This window comes from Schistocerca nitens, chromosome 4 (genome assembly GCF_023898315.1).
Source record: "Schistocerca nitens isolate TAMUIC-IGC-003100 chromosome 4, iqSchNite1.1, whole genome shotgun sequence".
Classification (NCBI taxonomy): domain Eukaryota; kingdom Metazoa; phylum Arthropoda; class Insecta; order Orthoptera; family Acrididae; genus Schistocerca; species Schistocerca nitens.
Window position 1 is genome coordinate 223,148,406 of NC_064617.1, and position 24,270 is coordinate 223,172,675.

The 24,270-nt window shown below is 38.7% G+C and overlaps 1 protein-coding gene across 1 annotated transcript in view; it reads left to right on the forward strand.

The window, feature by feature from the left end:
- The window catches only part of LOC126252222 (proton channel OtopLc-like), a 188,517-nt gene extending 179,749 nt beyond the window's left edge, over positions 1 to 8,768 (forward strand). The window contains exons 12-14 of the mRNA XM_049953093.1: positions 2,599 to 2,806; positions 3,091 to 3,340; positions 8,274 to 8,768. Of these exons, the coding sequence (XP_049809050.1) occupies positions 2,599 to 2,806; positions 3,091 to 3,340; positions 8,274 to 8,588 (773 nt within the window). The 3' untranslated portion in view covers positions 8,589 to 8,768. The remainder of the gene's footprint in view (positions 1 to 2,598; positions 2,807 to 3,090; positions 3,341 to 8,273) is intronic.
- Positions 8,769 to 24,270: the final 15,502 nt, after the last annotated feature.

The following is a 24,270-nucleotide window of genomic DNA, read 5'->3' on the forward strand; positions in this document are numbered from 1 at the left end:
TACGGGTTTTTGTTAAAGTTTCGAGAACATACCTTCTCCGAAGAGTCAAGCAGTATATTGCTCCCTCCTACGTATATCTTGCGAAGAGACCATGAGGATAAAATCAGAGAGATTAGAGTCCACACAGAAGCATACAGACAATCCTTCTTTCCGTGAACAATACGAGACTGGAATAGAAGGGAGAACCGATAGAGGTACTCAGGGTACCCTCCGCCACACACCGTCAGGTGGCTTTCAGAGTATGGATGTAGATGTAGATGAATTTGGAACCCATAGATAAGTACTCTTGCACAAAAAAAGGAGAGAGAGAGAGAGAGAGAGAGAGAGAGAGAGAGAGAGAGAAGAAGAAGAAGAAGGAGAAGAAGAAGAAGCTATGGTAGTCTGTGCAGTTACACAAAGCCACTGTCGCAGGATGACGTAATGGTTAGCGCAGCTGCCTAGAGAGTAGGCGACCTGGATTCGACTCCTGGCCTTGGTACAAATGTCTCTGTAACATTTAGTTTCATGAGAGATATATTATTGTTACCCATAAAGTGTTTCTCAAATTTGATTACATCTTTCATTTCATGGTTTAGTTACAGCTTCTGCATCACCAAGAAATCAGCACAAAGTTTAATTTATTCCATATGTACGAGGGCGGTTCAGAAAGTAACCTCCGATTGGTCACAGTGCGGGTTGTGGGGGGGGAGTAGCGACGCCATCTGTGCGTTCACGCACTCAACAGGTCAGTCGGCATCAAGCCGTGGTCGAGTGAACGTCGTACCTGCGCTAGTTTAGTTTTTGTGGCAGTTTGAAATGTGTGCTGCAATAGAAAACCCCGCCAAATGTGAAGTGCGTGCTGTCATAAGGTTTTTTACAGCCAAAGGATATTCTGCAGCAGCTATTCATCGTGAGCTTTGTGCTGTTTACGGACCAAGAGTTATGAGTGAAGGAGTTGTCCGTGAATGGGTACGTTTATTTAAAAGTGGACGAGAAAACGTTCATGATGAAGAGAGGAGTGGTAGACCATCATTGGTGACTGACGAACTCGTTCAGACAGTTGATGCAAAAGTTCGTGAAAATCGACATTTCTCAATGTCGGAGTTGTCTACTGGTTTTCCACAGATTTCTAAGACTCTCTTGTACGAGATAGTGACAGGAAGATTGGGTTACCATAAGTTCTGTGCACGATGGGTGCCCAAAATTCTTACCGACCACCACAAAACTCAAAGAATGGCCTCTGCATTAGACTTTCTGTCACGTTACGAGGACGAAGGAGAACCATTGTTAAACAGAATCGTGACCGGTGACGAAACCTGGATTAAGTACGTGAACCCTGAGACAAAAGAACAATCAAAGATGTGGGCACATTCAAATTCGCCTACCAAACCAAGAAAAGCCTCGCAAGATTTTTCTGCCAGAAAACTGATGGCAACGGTGTTTTGGGATGCCAAAGGGGTGTTGTTGGTTGAATTCATGGAACATGGTACGACCATTACTCAAGACGTGTACTGTGAAATAATAAAAAAGTTACGACGGGCTATACAGAACAAACGCCGTGGTATGATGACTTCCGGTATCGTTTTTTTGCACGATAACGCCCGTCCTCACTCTGCTCGCAGAACAACGGCCCTTCTTGAGTCCTTCAAGTGGGACGTTATCAACCATCCACCTTACAGCCCAGACCTGGCGCCAAGTGATTATCACCTCTTCATGCATTTGAAGAAATGGCTCGGGTCACAGCGGTTTGATGACGACGAAGAGCTCAAAGATGCAGTCACAGGCTGGCTCCAGGCACAAGTGGGTGATTTTTATGCAGAAGGAATTTCAAAGCTTGTGAAGAGATACGATAAGTGCCTCAATCGCTATGGAGACTATGTAGAAAAATAGTGCAAAGATGTAGTTGTAAGATATTAAAATATTTTTATTTAACTTGGTGTATTTTTTTAAATCAACCGGAGGTTACTTTCTGAACGGCCCTCGTATTTCTTACAGCCCATTGAACATTTAATATTAAATATCAATGAAAATTTTTATTATAAGTGACAGAATTTGATCTTTTCTATACTTTAAGTGAATTAATTTATCAAATAGAACATCTTTTGATGTATCTCAGTCATTATAAAATAGGCTACCATCTACTTAATTGTTAATTACCATCCAGTATCCATTATTTTTTTAAATAAATTTTAGCATTCTGTAGATTATCATATTGGATGAGTTAAGGACTTTTCTTAGCCCAACTTTGCTTCACCCTAAAAGAAATCATATTGTCAACTGTGGATCTTTAGGGACCAAGCTGAAACACAGACAGGGTAAGGATGGTGAAAATAATAGATTGTAGGCTTTCTTTTAAAAATAACCATCAGGGCATTTGCCTTTCACAGAGTTAAAAAAATATGGGAAACCTAAATTTGAACTCTGCACCTCCTGATATTGAGTGCAGTACCTTAACTACTCCACCACCTCATTTGGTTTCTTCTGTATAGTCTAGAGTTTTGTTGCCCATATCACATCAGTTCAAATAAAAATTAACTGTAGTTACATTTTGGATGTTAATGTTACCACTGATGGAGGTATCATTAAAAGAATCACAAAACAGTGTCTACTTTTTTTCAGCTGGTGTTTTGTACATCATTTGGCAGAACATAGGGCAATGCGGCACAGTGACAGGAGGGCACTGCAAGCTCTTGATGAACCCTGAAAGCAGTAATTTGTCCATTCATGTTGACTGTCATTCAGCAAATAAAGGACTCTTTGCTGGAATGATAGTGCTTTTAACTTCTGTCGTGAGCATCATACTATTTTTTGTTGCAGTCACTGATTCGTAAGTGCTAAAACAACTAACCTTCTTCAGTAGAATAGCGAAGCATTTTTTTACACAAAAAACATGCTATTCTTTGTTAATGTGCCATTTTTCTTTTAATAACTCTTTTATTTATACTACTGCTACTACTACTAGTATCTCTAACACTACTACCACCACCACCACCACCACCACCACCATAATGGTGAAGTGCCACACAGTACATATAAAAGAGATGTTTGTACAGTTCAATCCTGTTCTTCTGTTTAAAGAGACTATAATTTATGTATTTTGTATTGTTTCAGAAATTATGTGACTATTGGAGTGGATGTACATATGTGGACAGAATTTGCAATTCTGATTCTCATGACAGTTACAGTCTTGTTTGCATACTGGCAAATAATAACTTTGGATGTTAATGAACACCCTATATCACTCCTAGATGATTTGCTGCTTGCAGTCTGCTTGCCAGCTTATTTCTTCTATGCAATATTAAGCCTTTATCCATCTGTCGTATACAGTGAGATAGTCTTTAGTATCATCATCTTGCTTCGGGTAAAGTATTTTGTTTTTTTATGTTTGATACTCTAAATGACAATTATCTTCAGAATTATAAAAATAGTTCTCTGTGGGAAACATAATATGAAAGGCTAAACACAACATATTTTTCATAAATGAATCAAATATGGCAATTAAAGAACCACATCTTTATTTTGCAGTATGTACAAATGTATACAACATAATTTAAATATTTGCAACAAAATGAGTAAATTGGATCTTTTTGTTGTGTTTTATGTTTTAGAATACATACTATAATAATGATCATCAAAGAGTGTTACCTTCTAAAACTTTGGCCTACCATGTGGAATTGAATTATTGCGAGCATATACACAGTACAATATTGCATACTGTCTGCAACATGCTAATTATTCAAGTTAGTATGTAGAATATACTACATTAGATGAATACTATCAAGAGCTCAGGAAAATATTATCTACCTAGCTACAAAGATAGCAAAAGCAGATAAATGCAAGAACTATAGCAGGATCAGTTTAACAGCTCATGGATCCATATTCCTGACAACTGTTAATGAGACAAGTTGTCAGAAAAACCACGGCTTTTTCATAAGATTTGTTGACCTACAAAAAGCATTCAACAATCTGAAATTGTGCAAAATTTTGTTAATTCTCCATAAAATTGCTATCAACTAGACACAAAATGGGTAGTATACATTGTGTACAAGTACCAGGAAAGAGAAGAGAACGAATTGAAAAGGGTTGTAGCAGGGATGCAGTTTTTCTCCGCTTACTGTTCAACCTGTACATCAAAGGAGCAATGACAGAAATAAAAGAAAGGCCTATGATTTGGATTAAACCCAGGGTAATTGATATCAAAGATAATATTTGCTAATGACAATGCTGTCTCAATGAAAGTGAAGAAGAATTACAGGAACTGTTGAATAATATGAAGAACCTAATGAGCACAGAATATGGACTGAGAAATATGGACAGAAAAAAGACAGAAGTTATGATAAATAGCAGATATGAAATTAGTCACGAAGTTAACATCAAAAGCATCAGATTTTAGATAAAGTGGAAGAATTCTGTTACCTTGGCAGCAAAGTAACAGATGATTGAGCACCTGGTAGAAGGGATCATGCCGGGGCAGAATATCCATGGTATATTGTCAGTGTAAAGAAATTTCTAAAGAAGCAGCAATTACTGTATAACACATGGAAAACAAAGCATACAGTTATAGACAGAGAGGTGCTGAGTGAAACACACTTGGCTATCAACAGCATAATGCATGAACCCTTCAATGACTACCAAAGCAGAATATTATCAAAAGATCTCTCACAAAACGCAACGAATTAATTCAGGTCACACGTAAAGGATGTTAGTAGTGAACTGAAATTGAGGATAGCAAATCAAACACAGAAATGCTTAACTCTGTTAACAAAAGTTCCTTTACAAAGGCAAATCCAGTACTAACATATTGTTGCTTTAGCTAGTCTGGTGTGATGAGATCTTGTCCCTGAATTTTGGTTCCGACTCAATTTTAGAGGGATGATCATCGCACCGTTCAGCCTATTTACAATTTGACAGGATGCTCACTTGGCAGCTTACTATTATTTGGACACTGAATGTTATGTCTTCAGTCCATCCCCACATTTAGGTCTAATATGGTGTACTTTGTATATCCACCTGAAGATGTGACTTTAAGCTATGAAACCGGTTGTGTTTCCAAATAAAGAGCATTACACACAGTTGTTTGCAGTTTTCATTTCACAAGGCCCTGAAAGGCATTTATCAATGGAATTAAGTAGATGCAGTATTTCCTGACTTCCAAGAAGCATCTGACTCAATACTACAACAATATTTGTAAACATAAGTATAATCTACCAAAAAATGTGTGATTGGATTGAGGATTTCTTGGTGGGGAGCTTGCACCATGCTACCTTCAATGGTGAGTCATTAACAGAAGTAGAGGTAACTTCAGGCATAGAGGTAACTTCAGGCATGCTCCACAGAAGTGTTTGGAGAGCCTTGTATTTTATATTAATGAGCTGGTAGATAATATTCATTGTTCCACAGATTTATGGTTTCAAAGTGTCATTGTGGCCCAATAAATATCTACCAAAAGAAAGTTCCAGTCAATTAGGGCCATGAGTGAGCCTGAACAAGTGAGATGTGGCAAGATCAACTCTAATGACAGTTTTATGACAATTTCCATTTTACTTATAATCATACTGCCCATCTAGTTTTTTTTTAATTGATGTTTCTATTTTCCTTGGGACCAGATGATAAATCCAACATGATAATTTTCTCTTCTGCACAATGTTTCATTGTTCCATCTAATGTTGGTTGTAGATGGATAGACAAGGATTACAAAACAGAAGAATGTTAACACTGACCACCTCCCAACTCTTGACTACCAAAACGAAACAGTCGAGAAGTGGTTCCATTTGACACAAACTAAGGACACCTGTGGCACATTTAACATAAGCGACATAAACAGATGCATCCCCTCTCACAACAGATTTTTCCTCAGAGTGGGTGAAAAAATAGGAGCCAACTAATATCATCACAGGCACTGTAGAACGCTCAAATTGATAAAACAAGTACCTATCAAGGAATACTGATAACATCAATACAGAACTCCAATATAAATACTGGTACTCAGATTGCAGGGAAATTTTAAAAGTTATCATACTCTTTAAAGTATCATGTTTTCTTATGTAATGGAGTATTTTTGAAACCATGTGCACAATTAATTAGTCATGTATTGCTCCACCCTTTTAATATAAAAGAAAAAATGGCTACATTCCTTACCTATTCAAACAGGCTGCTTTGAAATACATGTAACATCAAACAATTGATCCATCTTTCTCCTGCCAGGAGCCACCCTCCAGAACCCTCATTCTCTTTCTCAAAAACTTAATTTTGAAGACAATTGAATGATGAATGTGTGCCAACAGGCTTACTAAATTCTTCAAGGTTTGATTTGTCGGTAGAATATTCTAGAAAATGATCTATAGCTTATTCAGTCTTCCAAACAACAAGCTAAGTTGACAAGTTAGAAAAAGTGTTCCACAAGTGTGTTCCATGATTTTAGTAAAGCATTTAGTTATAGAAATAAAATTAATTAGTGGAATAGTTTACTTATTTTCTTTGTTGAGTGTCAAATTAGCAATCCAGAAATTAACTTGTATATTTGAAAACTGATTTTGCACCGCAGCTCATATTCCATGTTAAACTGCAAGTTTCCACATAGCAAACTGTGTTTGATGGTTCACAAAGTAAAGGAACAAATAGGAATCTCAGCTCTGATAGGACCGCACCTACTATACACTGATAAGCCAAAACATTATGACCGTTGCCCACCACAACATTGGATGCCGCTAGTTGGTATTGTGGGCACATGATGTGGTAACAAAAGTATCTAAAACTTCCTGGCAGATTAAAACTGTGTGCCGGACCGAGACTCGAACTCGGGACCTTTGCCTTTCGCGGACAAGTGCTCTACCGACTGAGCTACCAAAGCACGACTCACGCCCCATCCTCACGGCTTTAATTCCGCCAGTACCTCGTCTCCTACCTTCCAAACTTCACAGAAGCTCTAGAAAAGTATCTAAGTGGAGCAGACATAGACTGGGGACCATTCTAGCAAATATATGGTTTGCAAATGGGAAAATCCATTGAAATAAATGACTCTGACAAAGGACAGATTACGCAGAGCCTGTGAATGAGTGTCTTGAAATCAATGCAGCTGGTTAATGTTCAAGTGCTATTGTCATGAGCATCTATGGAAAGGAGATAGGAGGATAGTGAAACTACTATTAGACAATAAATGGTTGGATGTCAACACCTCTTCACGGAACATGGGGTTCAGAGGCTTGTCCATTCTGTAAGGTAGGATAGATGGTGATGTGTGGCATCTCTGTTGAAAGAAAACAATCCTGGTGCATGTGCAAGTGTGTCAGAGCACACTATTCATTGCACACTTGAATATGGAGCTCCACAGCATGATCTGTAGCACACCATCCCTGTGTGTTCACATGTTGACCCAATGACATTGTCATTTGTGACTGCACTGGGCCCAGGACCATTGGGATTTGACGTCGATCAGTGGAAATGTTCTGGCTCTTTCGGCGAATCACATTTTTGCTACACTGGGTCAATGGTCATCCCTGCAAATGCTGTAATAAAGGTGAACGGTGGCTTGAAATGCGCAGCGCGCCACAAACACCAGCTGGTGGAAACAGTATTATGCCGTGGGACACATTCTTCTGCACTTGCTTGGGACCTGTCACAGTAATCAAAGACACGTTGATAGCTGCAAACCAGTTGTATCCCTTCATGCTTTGATGTCTTTGTTGACGGAGATGTCATCTTTCAGCAGTATCATTGTAAGTGTCTCAGAGCCAGAACCATGCTCAATTATTTGAGGAGCATTATAGTGAACTCACGTTGATGCCTCGGTGACCAAATTTGCCTGATGTAAATCCTATGGAACCCATCTGAGTTGCTATCGGGCACCATCACCGCATACACAAATCAGAGGCCCGTTATACACATGAATTATGTGACCTGTGTGTAGACATCTAATGCCACATACCTCCACAAACCTACCAACAAACCTTTGGATCCCTCATATACAGCATCACTGATGTATTTTATTCCAAAGATGGACAAACAAGCAGGTGGTCATGTTTTGGCTCATCAGTGTGATTATGCACTGTCCAAACTGTCTCCAGGCTGACGATTACTCCATTTTATTTTTGTTCCATGGAGATAGAAAAATATTGTACTTCGCAGGTAATGAAGTCTACTGTCACACTGTAAATAAAAGCTATTTTCTACCTTTATTTTACTGTAGTTACATGATGAATATCCTTTTCCTCAGTAATGTTACCTTATTTTTACTTTTATATTATTATCAACCTGATTTTCATCTTGGAATAGTCTATAATTATTATTTCTTACAGGTCTTACAAGTGCTAATACAAACACCATTCATCATTGATGGTCTTCGTCGCTGTAGCAATACTAGATCACTTCGACAGAAAAAGCCAGGACGTGAAGTTGTGACACTTTTGATAGTGTGCAATATTGCATTGTGGATGATGCAGACATTTGAAATAAAATCTAGTGGCACAAAGGATCATAGATACGATTTTTATGGGAAAAGCGCATGGACAGTTATAGGACATTTGCCTATACCATTAATGATGTTCTATAGATTTCACTCTTCTGTATGCTTGGTGGACATATGGAAATCTGCATATGAGCCCGGAGAATGATGACTGTGTATCATCAGACTAAAAACTGAATTAGTCAAACTGGATGCAAGCAGTTATGTGAAAAAGGAGAGAGGTGTACTGAAGCTCTCACTGATAAATTCCATATGAAAAATACTCAGTCAATAGTTATAAATTAGTATGTATTTATTTTCATTGTATTGATTCTTTTTTAATTGACTGAATGAGAACAGAATGCTGTAAGAAGTTGTTATGTAATATTACATAATTACTTTGGGCAACAGACTATAGTTGTTACTTTATTTGAGAATCAGCAATCATTAATATTATACAATTGTCACTATTTGTTAAACTTTGTTTAATGCTTACATGTGATAAAATCTCATTTATGAGCTATGATGGATTTTCATTGCTGTTGATAACAGACAGTAACTGTATGTTTCCCTGCCTGTCTTTCTTTGTGGAACAAAGTGTACTATCCTTCTTTCCAGTGTAATACTTAGATAATACTGATTTTTATGTAATATTTGTGTTCACTTTGGCCAGCAAGCAGTGTATAAATATCACCTTCAGGTATTTAGCTAGAGTAATAAATGTTATTATGAATAAAACTTGGAGAGATTTACAATACAGGGTGTTTAAAATTATTCAGCCAACTTCACAAGACTTTATCTTGTAAACAAAGGAAGATAAAAACTTCGGGTATATTTTAACTTATTCATCACAGCTAAAAGATTACCCTGCTGGCAGTTGTAAATTGCCTGTTCAAATGGTTACTGGTACGGGTCTCATTCATTTCTCTTGCTCGTTCATTAATCAATGTGCCTTAATCTGAGGTGGCAAAAGCATTTTTCATTCTCTGTTTCAACAGGTGCAGGTGAAATTCAATTAGAACTGTGTGACATAATTTTTGTTAAGAGTATGGCACAACACCACCTACGTTCAAAGCAGTTTCAGGACACTCGTTGTTTATGTGAGGATTTCCTCCATCTGTTCCTTCAAAATGTACAGCACATTTGACGTTGCTATGCATGTAGTCTAGAGATGCCTATATGTTGTGTCAGCAAAAGAGTTTGCCATTCCTCATGTGTCTGTCTGGCATGTTTTGCAGTGGCAATATTGTTTAGAACTGTGGTGATGAACAACAAACATGTAGAGTTCTACAGTTTTATTCTAGATGTGAAGATGCAAAAGAATAATTTGCTTTTATGTGTAGGGTTCAATGATGAAGCCACATTCCATTTAATGGGAAAGTGAATTGGCACAATGCAAGTATATGTAGCACACAGCAGCCACATACCGTATTTCCTGAGGAAAGGTTTGTCACCAATTCCTTTTTCAGTAAAAGATAGTTAAATTAATTGTGTACCTGGACATATTGGAAACAAAGATTTTTCCACTATTTAGAGAACATGGTGAAAATTTCATTTTTCGACAGAATGGAGGATCACTGCAATGACCCTTCAGGTAAGAGCAATTCTTAAAATCACCCATAAGAGGCAAAACAGCGTTGCCACAAGATTCCCCAAGTGAAATTTCCTGACATTTCCTTGATTTCCAGACAAATTTTTATGACAAATTCTGGGATCTCAAGAGTAAGTAAAGACATAACTGGACAAAAAAAAAAAAAAAAGAATGTAAAGACTTCTGTATTTCTCCTCCATGTGAGCAGAAATCTTATGTACTGACATCAAGATCTTTTGTAATGAACTGTTTTTAGATGGCGAAAGCAAGCCAAAAGGTATATGTGTTTCATTGAGACCACTGTCATTATTTTATTTCAATAAAGTGAACACATCTGGTGACAAAAATACACACTTCCTTGGAGTTGCAAGACATTTAAAATACCTTCACTGATTTCAGAAATAACCCCAGAAAAAAGAAGGCCTCTTGAAAGAAGTGTACAAGGCAGGGAAGAGTTGTGTATAAACCAACACTTTAGCTTACTGCCAATAACATGTTGGTTCTACTATGTTCATTATTGTCGGTTATTACTCACTGTGCTATGTCCATTATTTTACAGGTATTGTGTGATTTTTCTTTTGAGAAATATATGATTACGGTACGTAGCATATGAACCACAAGCAACTGCCACAATGTTCTTCTTCTTGTCATCCATACTTTCTAAGACATAAACTACTTTCGAAGAGCCAAAATGTACTACTATAAATAAAATGTTTACAAAACTCAGCGCTGTACAATGTACTTGTGGCAGACAGTCACAATTCCAGATATCTATCATCCATGGCCTCCGGCCTGCCAAGGAGCACCTCAGTCCTGTGTCCATGGATATACCACGAAAATTCACTGCATTATGCCACTCACAAACAGACCAAACCTGCGGGCAGATCGTGAGACTAGATCTGACAGGCAGGGTTATGTTAGGTTAGTGTTGTTAAACGTCCCGTCGACAACGAGGTCATTAGAGACGGAGCGCAAGCTCGGGTTAGGCAAGGATGGGGAAGGAAATCGGTCGTGCCCTTTCAAAGGAACCATCCCAGCATTTGCCTGAAACGATTTAGGGAAATCACGGAAAACCAAATCAGGATGGCTGGAGACGGGATTGAACCGTCGTCCTCATGAATGCGAGTCCAGTGTGCTAACCACTGCGCCACCTCGCTCGGTTGACAGGCAGGGCCTGCATATTAGTGTGAAGCAACGGGCTTCAGATTGGCAGGCCCGATTCCTTAGGGATACCCACAGAAATGGCCTGTGTTTTTGGCCCATTGCAGAAATCCTCTCATGTGGCCAGCTATTCATGTGTCACAGACACCTTGTTGATCAAATGAGACTACTGTGATCAATCCATGCAACAGTAACTTGTGCAAATACTCTGGGAATCAGTACTAATGAGGATGGTCAGCCACTCATCTGAGCTGCAGACAGGCACGTACAAAAGACGATCACATTCTCAGAACTAAACTATCGGCCATAGACTTTGTCAGAAAATGAGAGCACACACACATTCACACAGTCACTCTGACACAACTTATGCACACATGACCACCATATCCAGCCGCTGCATCAATAATCTCTGAGAATCAGACCCAATCAAACCACTCCTCACGCCTCCCCGCCTCTCATCGGCACCTGCTAGGGTAGCAACAAGAAATGGTGGCAGCACTGACTGCAAGCTGAGGAGAGTAGTAGGAAGGGGAGAAGCAGTAAGAATGAGGGAAGCAGTGCACGTTAGCTGCGGCCAGCCAGCAACGATGCATGACATCTCAAGTAAAGAAACATTTCATCTGCTGAGACAAAAATGAGATTTTTTCAAATTTCCCTGATCTTTCCCTAACATGTTTGAAATTCCCTGATGTCCAGAACTTGTGGCAACACTACAAATGGATCCTCCACTGCACTACATCTACATCCACATCAACATCTATACTCTGCAAACCACCATGAGGTGGATGGCAGAGGATACATCCCATTGTATCAGTTATTAGGGTCTCTTCCCGTTCCATTCATGTATTGTAATCTCTACCCTCCTTCCTAATTCCAGTTATTGCCCACAATAAGCAATGTCTTTTATGAAAAATTTGAGAGGAGGAAATATTACAATAAGCTTTCTAGTTTACATAGCTTTTTGTTTAGAGTTGGTTCCAGTTCTTCTTGTCTAGGGGTCTGAAATTCTCCCATTTTAGGTCCTCATGATTGAATTGATCTAAATAAATTTGAAGATTGTTCCTGCAGAATTTTTGTTGTTATGTTAATGTATTTTGTCACATTTTAGTATATCATACAGTCTTTTGAAGTTTCACATTAGCAAAGCCGAAATTACATTGTTCGCCCAAAATACAAAAAATACGTCCAATCACATCAGTGGCATGCTTACTACTACTTCACTCTGTGGTAATAAACCATTTTCCAAAGGGTTTACAATTTTCCATGACACATGAATTTCTTGTAATTTCAATTATTATTTCATAAATGGGTTACCCGTTTCAAATAATTCATAATTTCAAATGTTTCTTTAAAAAATAATTTTAACTGTACATTCAGAGCTAGTACTTATCGATTGTAACATCAAAAATACAGTAATTCCTCTTCATAAATTTTTGCTTGAAATATAACATAATCAAATTATATGAAAGTTTTCAGAAAAGCAGCTGTCCAAACTTAAAAAAAATTATACTGGTGTTGACAACTATTGTTGAGGAACAGTAATGCTAGAGGACAATATACTGTTACACTATGAAGTGTAGGAAATACACTCCTGGAAATGGAAAAAAGAACACATTGACACCGGTGTGTCAGACCCACCATACTTGCTCCGGACACTGCGAGAAGGCTGTACAAGCAATGATCACACGCACGGCACAGCGGACACACCAGGAACCGCGGTGTTGGCCGTCGAATGGCGCTAGCTGCGCAGCATTTGTGCACTGCCGCCGTCAGTGTCAGCCAGTTTGCCGTGGCATACGGAGCTCCATCGCAGTCTTTAACACTGGTAGCATGCCGCGACAGCGTGGACGTGAACCGTATGTGCAGTTGACGGACTTTGAGTGAGGGCGTATAGTGGGCATGCGGGAGGCCGGGTGGACGTACCGCCGAATTGCTCAACACGTGGGGCGTGAGGTCTCCACAGTACATCGATGTTGTCGCCAGTGGTCGGCGGAAGGTGCACGTGCCCGTCGACCTGGGACCGGACCGCAGCGATGCACGGATGCACGCCAAGACCGTAGGATCCTACGCAGTGCCGTAGGGGACCGCACCGCCACTTCCCAGCAAATTAGGGACACTGTTGCTCCTGGGGTATCGGCGAGGACCATTCGCAACCGTCTCCATGAGGCTGGGCTACGGTCCCGCACACCGTTAGGCCGTCTTCCGCTCACGCCCCAACATCGTGCAGCCCGCCTCCAGTGGTGTCGCGACAGGCGTGAATGGAGGGACGAATGGAGACGTGTCGTCTTCAGCGATGAGAGTCGCTTCTGCCTTGGTGCCAATGATGGTCGTATGCGTGTTTGGCGCCGTGCAGGTGAGCGCCACAATCAGGACTGCATACGACCGAGGCACACAGGGCCAACACCCGGCATCATGGTGTGGGGAGCGATCTCCTACACTGGCCGTACACCACTGGTGATCGTCGAGGGGACACTGAATAGTGCACGGTACATCCAAACCGTCATCGAACCCATCGTTCTACCATTCCTAGACCGGCAAGGGAACTTGCTGTTCCAACAGGACAATGCATGTCCGCATGTATCCTGTGCCACCCAACGTGCTCTAGAAGGTGTAAGTCAACTACCCTGGCCAGCAAGATCTCCGGATCTGTCCCCCATTGAGCATGTTTGGGACTGGATGAAGCGTCGCCTCATGCGGTCTGCACGTCCAGCACGAACGCTGGTCCAACTGAGGCGCCAGGTGGAAATGGCGTGGCAAGCCGTTCCACAGGACTACATCCAGCATCTCTACGATCGTCTCCATGGGAGAATAGCAGCCTGCATTGCTGCGAAAGGTGGATATACACTGTACTAGTGCCGACATTGTGCATGCCCTGTTGCCTGTGTCTATGTGCCTGTGGTTCTGTCAGTGTGATCATGTGATGTATCTGACCCCAGGAATGTGTCAATAAAGTTTCCCCTTCCTGGGACAATGAATTCACGGTGTTCTTATTTCAATTTCCAGGAGTGTATGTTTGTTTGAATGCCTCTGTGTGTGCAATAATTATTCTTATCTTATCCATGCAATCCCTATGTGAGCGATATGCAGGGGATTTTTGTATATTCCTAGAGTCATCAAGCTGGTTCATGAAACTTTGTTAGCACACTTTCTTGGGATCAATTACATCTATCTTCCAGTTCAGTTCTTTCAGTATCTCTGTAACACTCTCCTATGGGTGAAGCAAACATGTGACCATTTGTGCTGCCCTTCTCTGCATGCATTCAATACCCCCTGTTAGTCCTATTTAGCACTGGTCCCAAACACATGAGCAGTTTCTAGAACCAGTTGCATGAGTGATTTGCAAGTAATCTCCTTTGTATATTGATTGCACTTCCCCAGTATTCTACCAATAAACCAAATTCTACAACCTGCTTTACCCACGACTGAGCCTATGTGATCATTGTATTTCATATCCCTACAAAGTGTTAACCCGGATATTTGTATGTGTTGGCCGACTCTAATAGTGACTCATTGACATTATAGTCATAGGATACTACAGTTTTTCATTTTGCGAACTGCACAATTTAACATTTCTGAACATTCAAAGTAAACTGTCAGTCTTTGCACCACTTTGAAATCTTATCAAGACCTGTCTGAATATTTATGCAGCCTCTTTCAAACAGTATTTCATTATAGGTAACTGCTTCATCTGCAAAACATCTGAGGTTACTTTTAACATTGTCTGCAAGGCAACTAATGCACAACATGAACAGTAAGGCAGTTAATATACAACATGAAAAGCAAGGCTCCCAACACACTTCCCTGGGGCACATCTGAAGTTACTTCTATAGGAGGTCTGTTCAAAAAATTGTGGAACATACACAATTTTGTGCCAATGGAGAGCTGGACTGAAATGAGGTTGTCATCTCTGCACACACCTGTGTTTAATGTATAACTACCAAATGTTTTGTTGTTGTATACCTGTTAGTTATTGTTCAGCACTGTGTTGAGTAGAATGTTATGTCGCACAGTTTCCAAGTTTCGAGATGGCAACGTTAGAAGACCAATGCATTTGCTTTAAATTTTGCATGAAACTCAAGAAAAATCTTTACAGAGACACACCAGATGACACAGGAAGGCTACTGTGATGAGTGGTTAAACTGTACTCAGCGTTACGAATGGTTCACATGGTTTAAAAATGGCCAGACACAAGTATGACCCTTGTTCAGGATTCCCTTCGAGGTGTATCGATGACACTCCTGTCAAGAATGTCAACAAAATTGTGCATAGGGACCTTCATATCACAATCTGTGAAGAGCTTTGGATCATGGAAATGAGAATGAGATGTTTCTAAGAGATTCATAATGGAGATGAGATGTGTGTCTACGGTTATGATATAGAGTCGAAGTTTCATTCTTTACAATGGGTCACAAAAGGTTCTCCCAGACCAAATAAAGCTCATCAGGTCAAGTTTCATTCTTTGCAATAAGTCGCGAAAGGTTCTGCAAGACCAAATAAAGCTCGTCATGTCAAGTCAAATGTTCATCAAGAATTTGTGCCACAGGGACAAACTGTTAATAGTGTGTGTTGCAATGAGAAAATGTGAGAAGGTCACTGTGCTGCCTCATCCTCTGTACCTCCAGACTTGGTCCTTGTGGACTTTTTTTTTTTAATTTCCAAAGTTGAAAACGCAGTTGAATGGACGAAGATTAACAACAGCACTTCGCGTGTTCTAGCAAGATGCATACCAGGAAGTGGAAATGGCATTGGGAGCAGTGTATTAGTTGTGGAGGAGAGTATTTCGAAGATCATGCACAACAGGTAGAAAGCAAGTGGAGAAAAATTTTGTGAACAAAGTTCTGGAATTTTTTGAACAGACCTTGTATCTGACGATGACTCGTCATCCGAGATACTGTGCTGTATCCTCCCTGCCAAAAAGTTCTTGGTCCAGTCACAAATTTCACTTGATACCTCATACAATCGCACTTTTGACAATAAGCATAGGTGTGAAACTGATTCAAATGCTTTTCGGAAATCAAGAAAAACTGGATCTACCTCACTGCCTTGATCCAAAGCTTTCAGTATGTCATGTGAGAATGGTGGGTTGCAATGATCTATGTTTTCGGAGTCCATGCTGTTTAATATGGAGGAGATCATTCTGTTAGATACCCCATTATGTTTGAGCTCAGAATATGTTCCAAGATTCTGCAACAAAATGATCTCAAGAATATGGGATGGTACTTATGTGGTTCACTTCTGCTACCCTTCTTGTAGACAGGTGTAACCTGTGCTTCTTTCCAGGAACTGGGCACAGTTTTTTGTTTGAAGGCTCTATGATATTATGTAGTTAGCAGAGGGGCTAACTCAGCTGAAAATTCAGTATAGAATTTGATATGGCTTCCATCAGGGCCCCTTGTGCTTTATTCAATTTTAATGATTTTAGCTGTTTCTAAACACCAGTGACACTAATACTTATTTCATTCATCTTTTCAATGGTACGGGGCATTTCTATTGGGTTTTCCTTTGCAAAGGAAAATTTGAAAATGGAGTTAAGCATTTCAGCTTTTACTTAGCTACCCTCAATTTCAGGGACTGGACACTAACCATTGACCTGCAAGGTCACCTGCTCTCCAGGTATGTGGTTATTTCTGGATTATTAAGGAAAGCTCCATTTGTATGCCTCCCCTATTAACAACTACGGGTGTACTACACTATCACATAGCAACAGCAGTGAATGCATTAACTCCAGATCTTCCACGTCTTCTGCCTTTCACAGATTTGGTCTTTCAAACTTTTGTGGCCTCAACTCCATCTTTTAACTGGTCATCTTTCCTTTACTTTGTGTTGTAAGGCCATCTCTGCGATTCTTGTTTCTTCTATTCAGTCCAGATGTTCCTTCCAGTTTTGTTTATGTTGTTCTGTATTGTGATTTACTGCAAAAACATTCAGCTCTTGTTTAATGTTTTCATTAGGAGTCCTGTACAACAAAGTGCATCCTTTGACTGCTCATAAAAATTTCATTTCAGCCACCTGGAAATGGCTAAAATCTTTCCTCTCCATTACCCTGGATTCACTGCCATACAGAAGACCAGACCATCATCTTGTAGTAGCACATATATTCTGATATCTTTGTAATTTAGTAACTACATCCTTATCTTCAATAAAAGTAATATAGCTACCTAGGTAACTGTAATGCTGAATTTATTCCCAATTATTCCAAAATCTAATCGTAGATTACTATTTTGCTTCACACTGGATACTTTCCATGGAAATGCATTGTCAGTTTTATTTACTACTATCTTAAAACTATAATCCCTTCCAATTAAGTGTAAAAGATGGATTGATTTTTGTAGTTTGTCTTTGGAATTTGCTATTAATACAATGTTGTCAGTATACAATAGTTTGTTAATATGTTTATTCTCGTATATCCCTTCTGCTGCCCTTTCTTTCCATTTTAGGATGACATTGTCTATATAAATATTAAAAAGAGTAGGCAATGAAATACACCCCCATCTCACACCTTGCTTTATTAAAATCTTTTCCTCTGTGTAACTGGGGATATCAAGTATGATACAAGTTTCATTTTACACACTCTTGATACAGTTTATTATGTGATCTGGATATCCATCTTTTGCCACAATTTCCCATGGACTCTGTCCACCCTGTCAAATGCTTTTTGAAAATCTATGAAAGCCAGATAGAGTGGTAATTAAATTCTCTTCTTTCCTGTGTTATTTGCCGCTCAGTAGTATATTATTACAACATAACCTTGCTCTTATAAAGCCACTTCAACTCCAGATATGCTCAAGAAAATATGAGACAAGTTTGTCATCTAGATGTTCATTATGCATCTGGTAGATGGAATATTGAACATTTGTGATTTCTTTAGCCACATCATTTAGCCTGACACAGTTGCAACATTTACACAGCTGCCAGAAACTACTGTATCAACAGGCTGCACCATTTTGCCTCGTCTGTCAACATAGTATGGTACTTTACCACAGGGATTTCAATTTGTATCATGATTGAAGACATGTTTGTGCAAACAGAGAAAAAATAATCATGTACTCAATAATTTTAAGGTGATAATTAAAAATTTATTACTAACTCTCATAGTACACATTAAAGCCAAGTTTGTGGGAATCTTGCACAACTACACAGCACTCTTTCATCTGAAAAGTTCTGCAGATCTGAGAAAAGATTTAAATAGCTTGTATTAAGCTCCAAGCTATTTTGTTATAGGATGAGCTCTGGGGTGGTTGTTGGGTTTGAGAAGGGTGACACATCTGCTCTTGCAAGATTACTAAAATGAATGATAATTTGACTTTAAATAGAAATTGAAACTAATCACTGGAAAATAAACTGTTAAAATTAACTGGAACAGATGAACATTGTTGATGCTGGATGCATCTTTGTTAATAACCAAACTGATTTCTAGAAAAATGCTATAAATTTTAGAAAAGACTACATATCTTCATGCCAGCATCAGTTTTGGGGACCCAATATCTGTTATTTATGGCTGAAACAGAATCACAGCTTGGAGACTGTGGCCAGACCAATTAAGGTTCCATGCTTGTATTCAAGTTTGCAAAATGCTTCATGATGATCAGCAGTTAATCTCAGGGACAGTGTACGAAGTAGCAAATGAATAATTGGCATAATATTAATTGCATTCGGCCATAGCATCTCCATACCATGATCCGTTAAGCTTGTATTGGTCTTCGCTGTAACAATAAAGCATTAAAATTTCATGTATCACACACCTATTAAGGACTTACATCACATCTGCCTACACAAAAGAAGGATTATTAATTATATGCAGGAAATGCAGCTATAGTGCATTCCCCCCAAAATTAATTCATATAAGTTATTTAGACTTGAAGTTATTTTCAGTAAATAAATAGATAAGTCCACATTTTTGTGTCTCCCATTGTTTTTTGACATTAAAGACCAATTCATACTGTCCATCGTGGCAATGTCACGTCAAGGTGTATTCACAGTGTCCATCATGTCAAATCATTTCAAGTCACGTGATCTCATCTCACATTACTGTCCCCAACTGTTCTCTTTGCGGGAAATGTGATCTTTGCAAGATGATTTTCAACTGCTCTTATGCGCGAAGTGCACAACATGGATATTTATTGGACGCAAATGGTTTGTAGCTTGAAGGGATAGCTTGTATATGAGAGAAGAGAGATAGAGGTGCAAAACAACACAAAGAAAGTGTATGGGTCTCAAAAAATTTCATTATGTGGTATAGAAGGGGAAATTCACATATGAAAACAAGGAGCTTGAGGAAGAGGAATCTGCATTCTATATTTTAGAAAGTGAAAGCATCAATTTTTTCATTTGTTATGTCAAACTACATCCAGAATGACTAAAAGGAACACACTGTTATGAGCTCCCATCACATGAGGTGGAAATTTAGTTTAAGGTTAACTTTAGTTGCTAGTCTAGTACAAATTTTTGTGAATTATTCATACCTCCCTCAATACCTTTCCCTTCAAGATATATAGGTTTTCTTTACATGTTGTATTTGGCTCTTAGTAGAAGTCAAGTGCCTTATTTGTACTGGGGTAGCTAGTGAAACCACATAAATATTGATCACTGATGTTTGCAAAACTGTATCACACACAATTCAGAGAGCTGCTTAACAATAAATAGGCTTGGCACAAATACATATTTAAACAAACAACTAGCAGTTTCTGAATGTTTCAATATGTATACACCACCAAAAATTCCTTACAATGTACAAATAAATTTCACGTGCTAATCAATCTTATTCTACCTGCAGTACATTTTTCACTTCAAGTTGCAGCCATGTTGCAGTCCATTCCATAGTAAAATATTAAATACACAACTGGCATCTATAAAACGCCACTTTATAAATGTAGTAGGGGGCAAGTAAATCAGTATGCTCATGTCTTAAAATTCAGATTGCTGTCTCACTGCTTCCATTAATCTTTCATCATTTATTGTGAATTTTAACAAAAGAAATAACGAAACAAAACAATTTATAGCAAATAATGAACAACAAACAACTGATATCAACCACAAGAATTATGATGAAACGAAATAATGGCTTATGGCTGTGTATTGGGAGGAAATGGCTGGTGGGTCATGTGATCAGCAACAGGTGGATGGCGTCAGCTGTCAAAACGTTCCTCCAGAGAAACCTTGTCAGTGCCTTGCCATAATGTGATGTGATGGGATGGCCAGTGTGGATGCTTCCATTTAAAATGCATTGCAGAATGTTTTGACAGGCTGGGATGTGATGTGACGTGATGGCCAGTGCGAATTGGCCTTAAATTTACACAAAATTATTGGAGTCTGTCCATGTAATGCTTCATTTGCCCGCATAAAAGCTTGAAGCTATTTCATTTGTATAAATTGTCTTCAAGGCTTCATCACATAACTTGAGAAATGTTTATATTCTTTTTCATAAAGTTTAAAATGACATATTTTTGGCTGTATAGTTGTTCAAGCAACATGTTCAGCATTTAAAATTGTTTGTACACACAAACTGTTGTTTTAGTATTTTTGCATAAATGTCAGTTACAAAAAAATAATTACATATGCACATATATAGGTAAATAAAACATGAAATTAGTTATACAAATCGGAATGCAGTAAATCAGAGTATATAGGATATATGGTAGAGTGATAAAGGTTTTATATAAACTGGTATATTTCAAAGATTTTTGTTGTTTGATTATAGTCTCTTTTTTTTCTGTGGATTTCAATGTTTTTGATTATATAAAGTGTTATGTAGAGTCATTCATCATGGGATGGATTTACAGAGTTTTAGTGATGTTTTGAAGATCAATGGTTGTAAGTGTGGAGCATGAGAATTTCAATGATATGAATTTATAGAATGCCATGTAGACATGTTGCTATGCTGGTAGGTGGAATTACAAAGGTTTGTTATTGTGTTTTGCCACTCCACTATCCCAGAGTTGGGCACGGCATTAAGGCACAGGAGTCACACCGCCCCTTTCTGACAGAGTGTTTACATCTGCACTCGCCAGCACTTGACTAACATAGCTGTCAGCTTGCTGTGACACCTGTCTCTTACGGCAGCCTCGTTGAGAAACTAGCAGTTGCAAGTATTGCCAACTTGTTCAGCAGCTTCTGATACTGTATATGGGAAAGATAAAATAGCTGCATCAGTTGTTTGATAGTTACTGCAAAACGCTAAGGTACACACACACTAATTGCTGATTGACTGTTTATCTTCATAAAGTGCAGTTGAAGTTAGTTTATGGATCACTATTTAGAAGTTCATGTGAAGCTGTGTTGTTCATTTTTCTAAGGTTGGTAAAGCATGTGTCCAAGGCTAGTTAGAGCACAAAGCATGAGCCAAAGTTAGTTTGTTCGCTGCCATAGGAGTTCATTTTTCACAGTTCATGCATTGCACTAACCTAATATTTACAGTAAACACACGAATGACTTGTTATATATTCATTTAGTCACTCATGCACATTTAAAACACAACAGTTTTAAATTTACAACATGCACACTAACAATTAGTTTCTATACCACTTCACAGTGTTGTTAGTGGCAGAACTGATGGGAACGTTTATGGAATTGCTACATTTGCTAATGTACAAGTGTTTTATGAATTGTGTCTGTGTTTTCTAGTATCCCTTCAATACCATGATATTGTGTTTATTGTTTCATTTGTCTCTTCCTGTCACAGCTTAGCAAAGCTGAGCACTACCCTGTATAAACTAGCCTCACTTGTTTCTTTTTGGTAGCAGATCATCATATTAAAGTGTCCTTGACAGTCTGTTCTGCCATTCTGAAGGTACATTTTTCTTGGTTATTTTGTCCATGCAGTTTCACATACGGAATTGTTTGCAGAGAATTTTAACTCATCCTTGCACTACTCCGTGCCATGAAACTTTGATGTTCACAATTTTACAATATACAAAACTAAAAAATTGTCTGTTCTGGTTTTGACATATTCATGTTCTCCTGTGTATGATCCCACAGTCAGATACTTTTTGTTGCCCCATTATCTTACATATTTAACTAGTTTGAGAGTAAAAGGTTAGGACCCAGATTTGTGTAGCACCGCCTATTATGTGACACAAGGCTCCTAACTTTACAAGGAGGAAATTTAAGTGATAGGACCGCTTTTAGTTTGACATCTGATTTTGTTGTTGAGGTTGCTGGTCAATAACCTCAGCTATTTGTATTGGTTGGTTATTATATCTGGCTTGACTCTGCTTTTCTTGCCTGCTGGGAAGCAGCTATGAAAAATTTGTTGCGGTGGCCCCCAAAATTAAGCTCCCACTGATTCCCGTTTTGGTTTTGGTTTTGCCCGCAGTACCCCTGATTTTGCGATTGTCTGTTATTCTGATACCTGTGGTGATATCGGTGGTTATAATTTTTATTTTGATGCACAAATCTTTAACTCTTCTGGTTGTGTGGAAGCGCGCTGTCATTCCTGTGCTCACCAGTAGGTGTGACACCGTTGCCATTTCCAGTGTGATTCCTACCACTGTAGTAGTTGTTTGTGTTATGTTGCGGGCCATTACTGCGGTTTATCGTTCATATTTTTCATGTATTCTTGAATGAAATCAAGTGAATTCACCATAGATAAAAAGTTTTCCAAAGTGTCTTTGGATGTTATTAGCTTTTCCTAAATACTAATTGGAAATCTGCCTTTTAAAATTATGGTCACGTCTTTGTCTGATATGGATTATCCCAATACTACATCTTTCCAATGCACTTTTCAAAATATTTTTGAAGACTTCCTTGCTTGGCATTGTAACTCTCTGGATTGAATACTTCATGTCTTAGATGTGCTTGAATATGTGGTGATCAATATTTGTTTAAGAAGGCCTGTTCAAATTGTTCATATATTGAACAGGATTCTACTGTTGCCGTGGCTTATGAAATGGATTCACCCTGCTTGTATGAGGTGGCGAACTGAATTTTGAACTGTTGTGTGTTCCATGTCTTAAAACTGTGTATAAATATCAGTGGATAGGGAAACTTTTTTCTGGAATGAGCACTTTAAACTGCCTGTGTGTAAGAAGCCCTTCTTCCAAAAGCACACCTTCAAACATATCTATCTTAGGTTGAAGACGCAATATTAATGATTAATTTCCAAAATGCTATACCTAAAAAATAGAACTAGAAAAAAAACCTTTCATAATCGTACGTTTACAGCACACTAGTAGAAAATACTGCAATATCCCTTCAATGGCTAGAATGACTGATCTTAAGACTCAATAACCACAAAAGCAATACAGTTGTACGTGGAGGCCTGGCCTTCAAAGACTTAGTTTGAAATCCAGATTGTAATATTCATTCATTTATCAGACACTGTGATCCATAAATCCCATCACAAAGGTGAGAATATGTCAGATTATATATTATAAAAAAAAGAGGCCACTGCTGGCAATAACAGGGTGTATACGCGGACATGGAAAAAAATTCCCGGATTTTCCTGTTAAAAATACACTTTCTCCCGGGTGAAAACAAGCGTTTTCCGTGTTAAGTGACAGTATATTTTCCCTTATCAATCCTTTCAATGGTGATGGTTTTATACACGGGCGTAGATTTTCCCGGCACCTTTGATGTGCAGCAACATGTACTCTGCGTATACATTGGAATTCCACCAAACACCGCATGTTACTTTCCGAATCACTGAAATCGAGACTGCGGTGCGCGTTTGTAAGCCAGTCATAGCTCATGTCACGTCTTCTCGCCAGCCGATGGGCAGCGGATATTTAGAGTCTAGGACACGTGATGTAGTCAGCCAACAGCAACATCACTGTTAAGTAGCATTAACACACAAACAGGGAAAGTTAATAGTTTAAATTAATATACATAGTGTTGCTACAATAAAAGCAAAGCTTTCACATATAATATTGGTCTCTAAGGTTAATAAGCTGCAAGAGACGATAAGCTTTCGCATACAATGTCGAACTTTTTTGCGCGTTAAGATATATCACACAAATGTGCCAGTAAAATTTTTAATAATGACATAAATGTCTGATCTTCAGGGTAAAATTTTTAATAATGACATAAATGTCTGATCTTCAGGGTTCGAAATTCTTCTAAAAGGCTCGTCTTCAAAGAGTTGATTTTTAAATGAGAGTCAAAC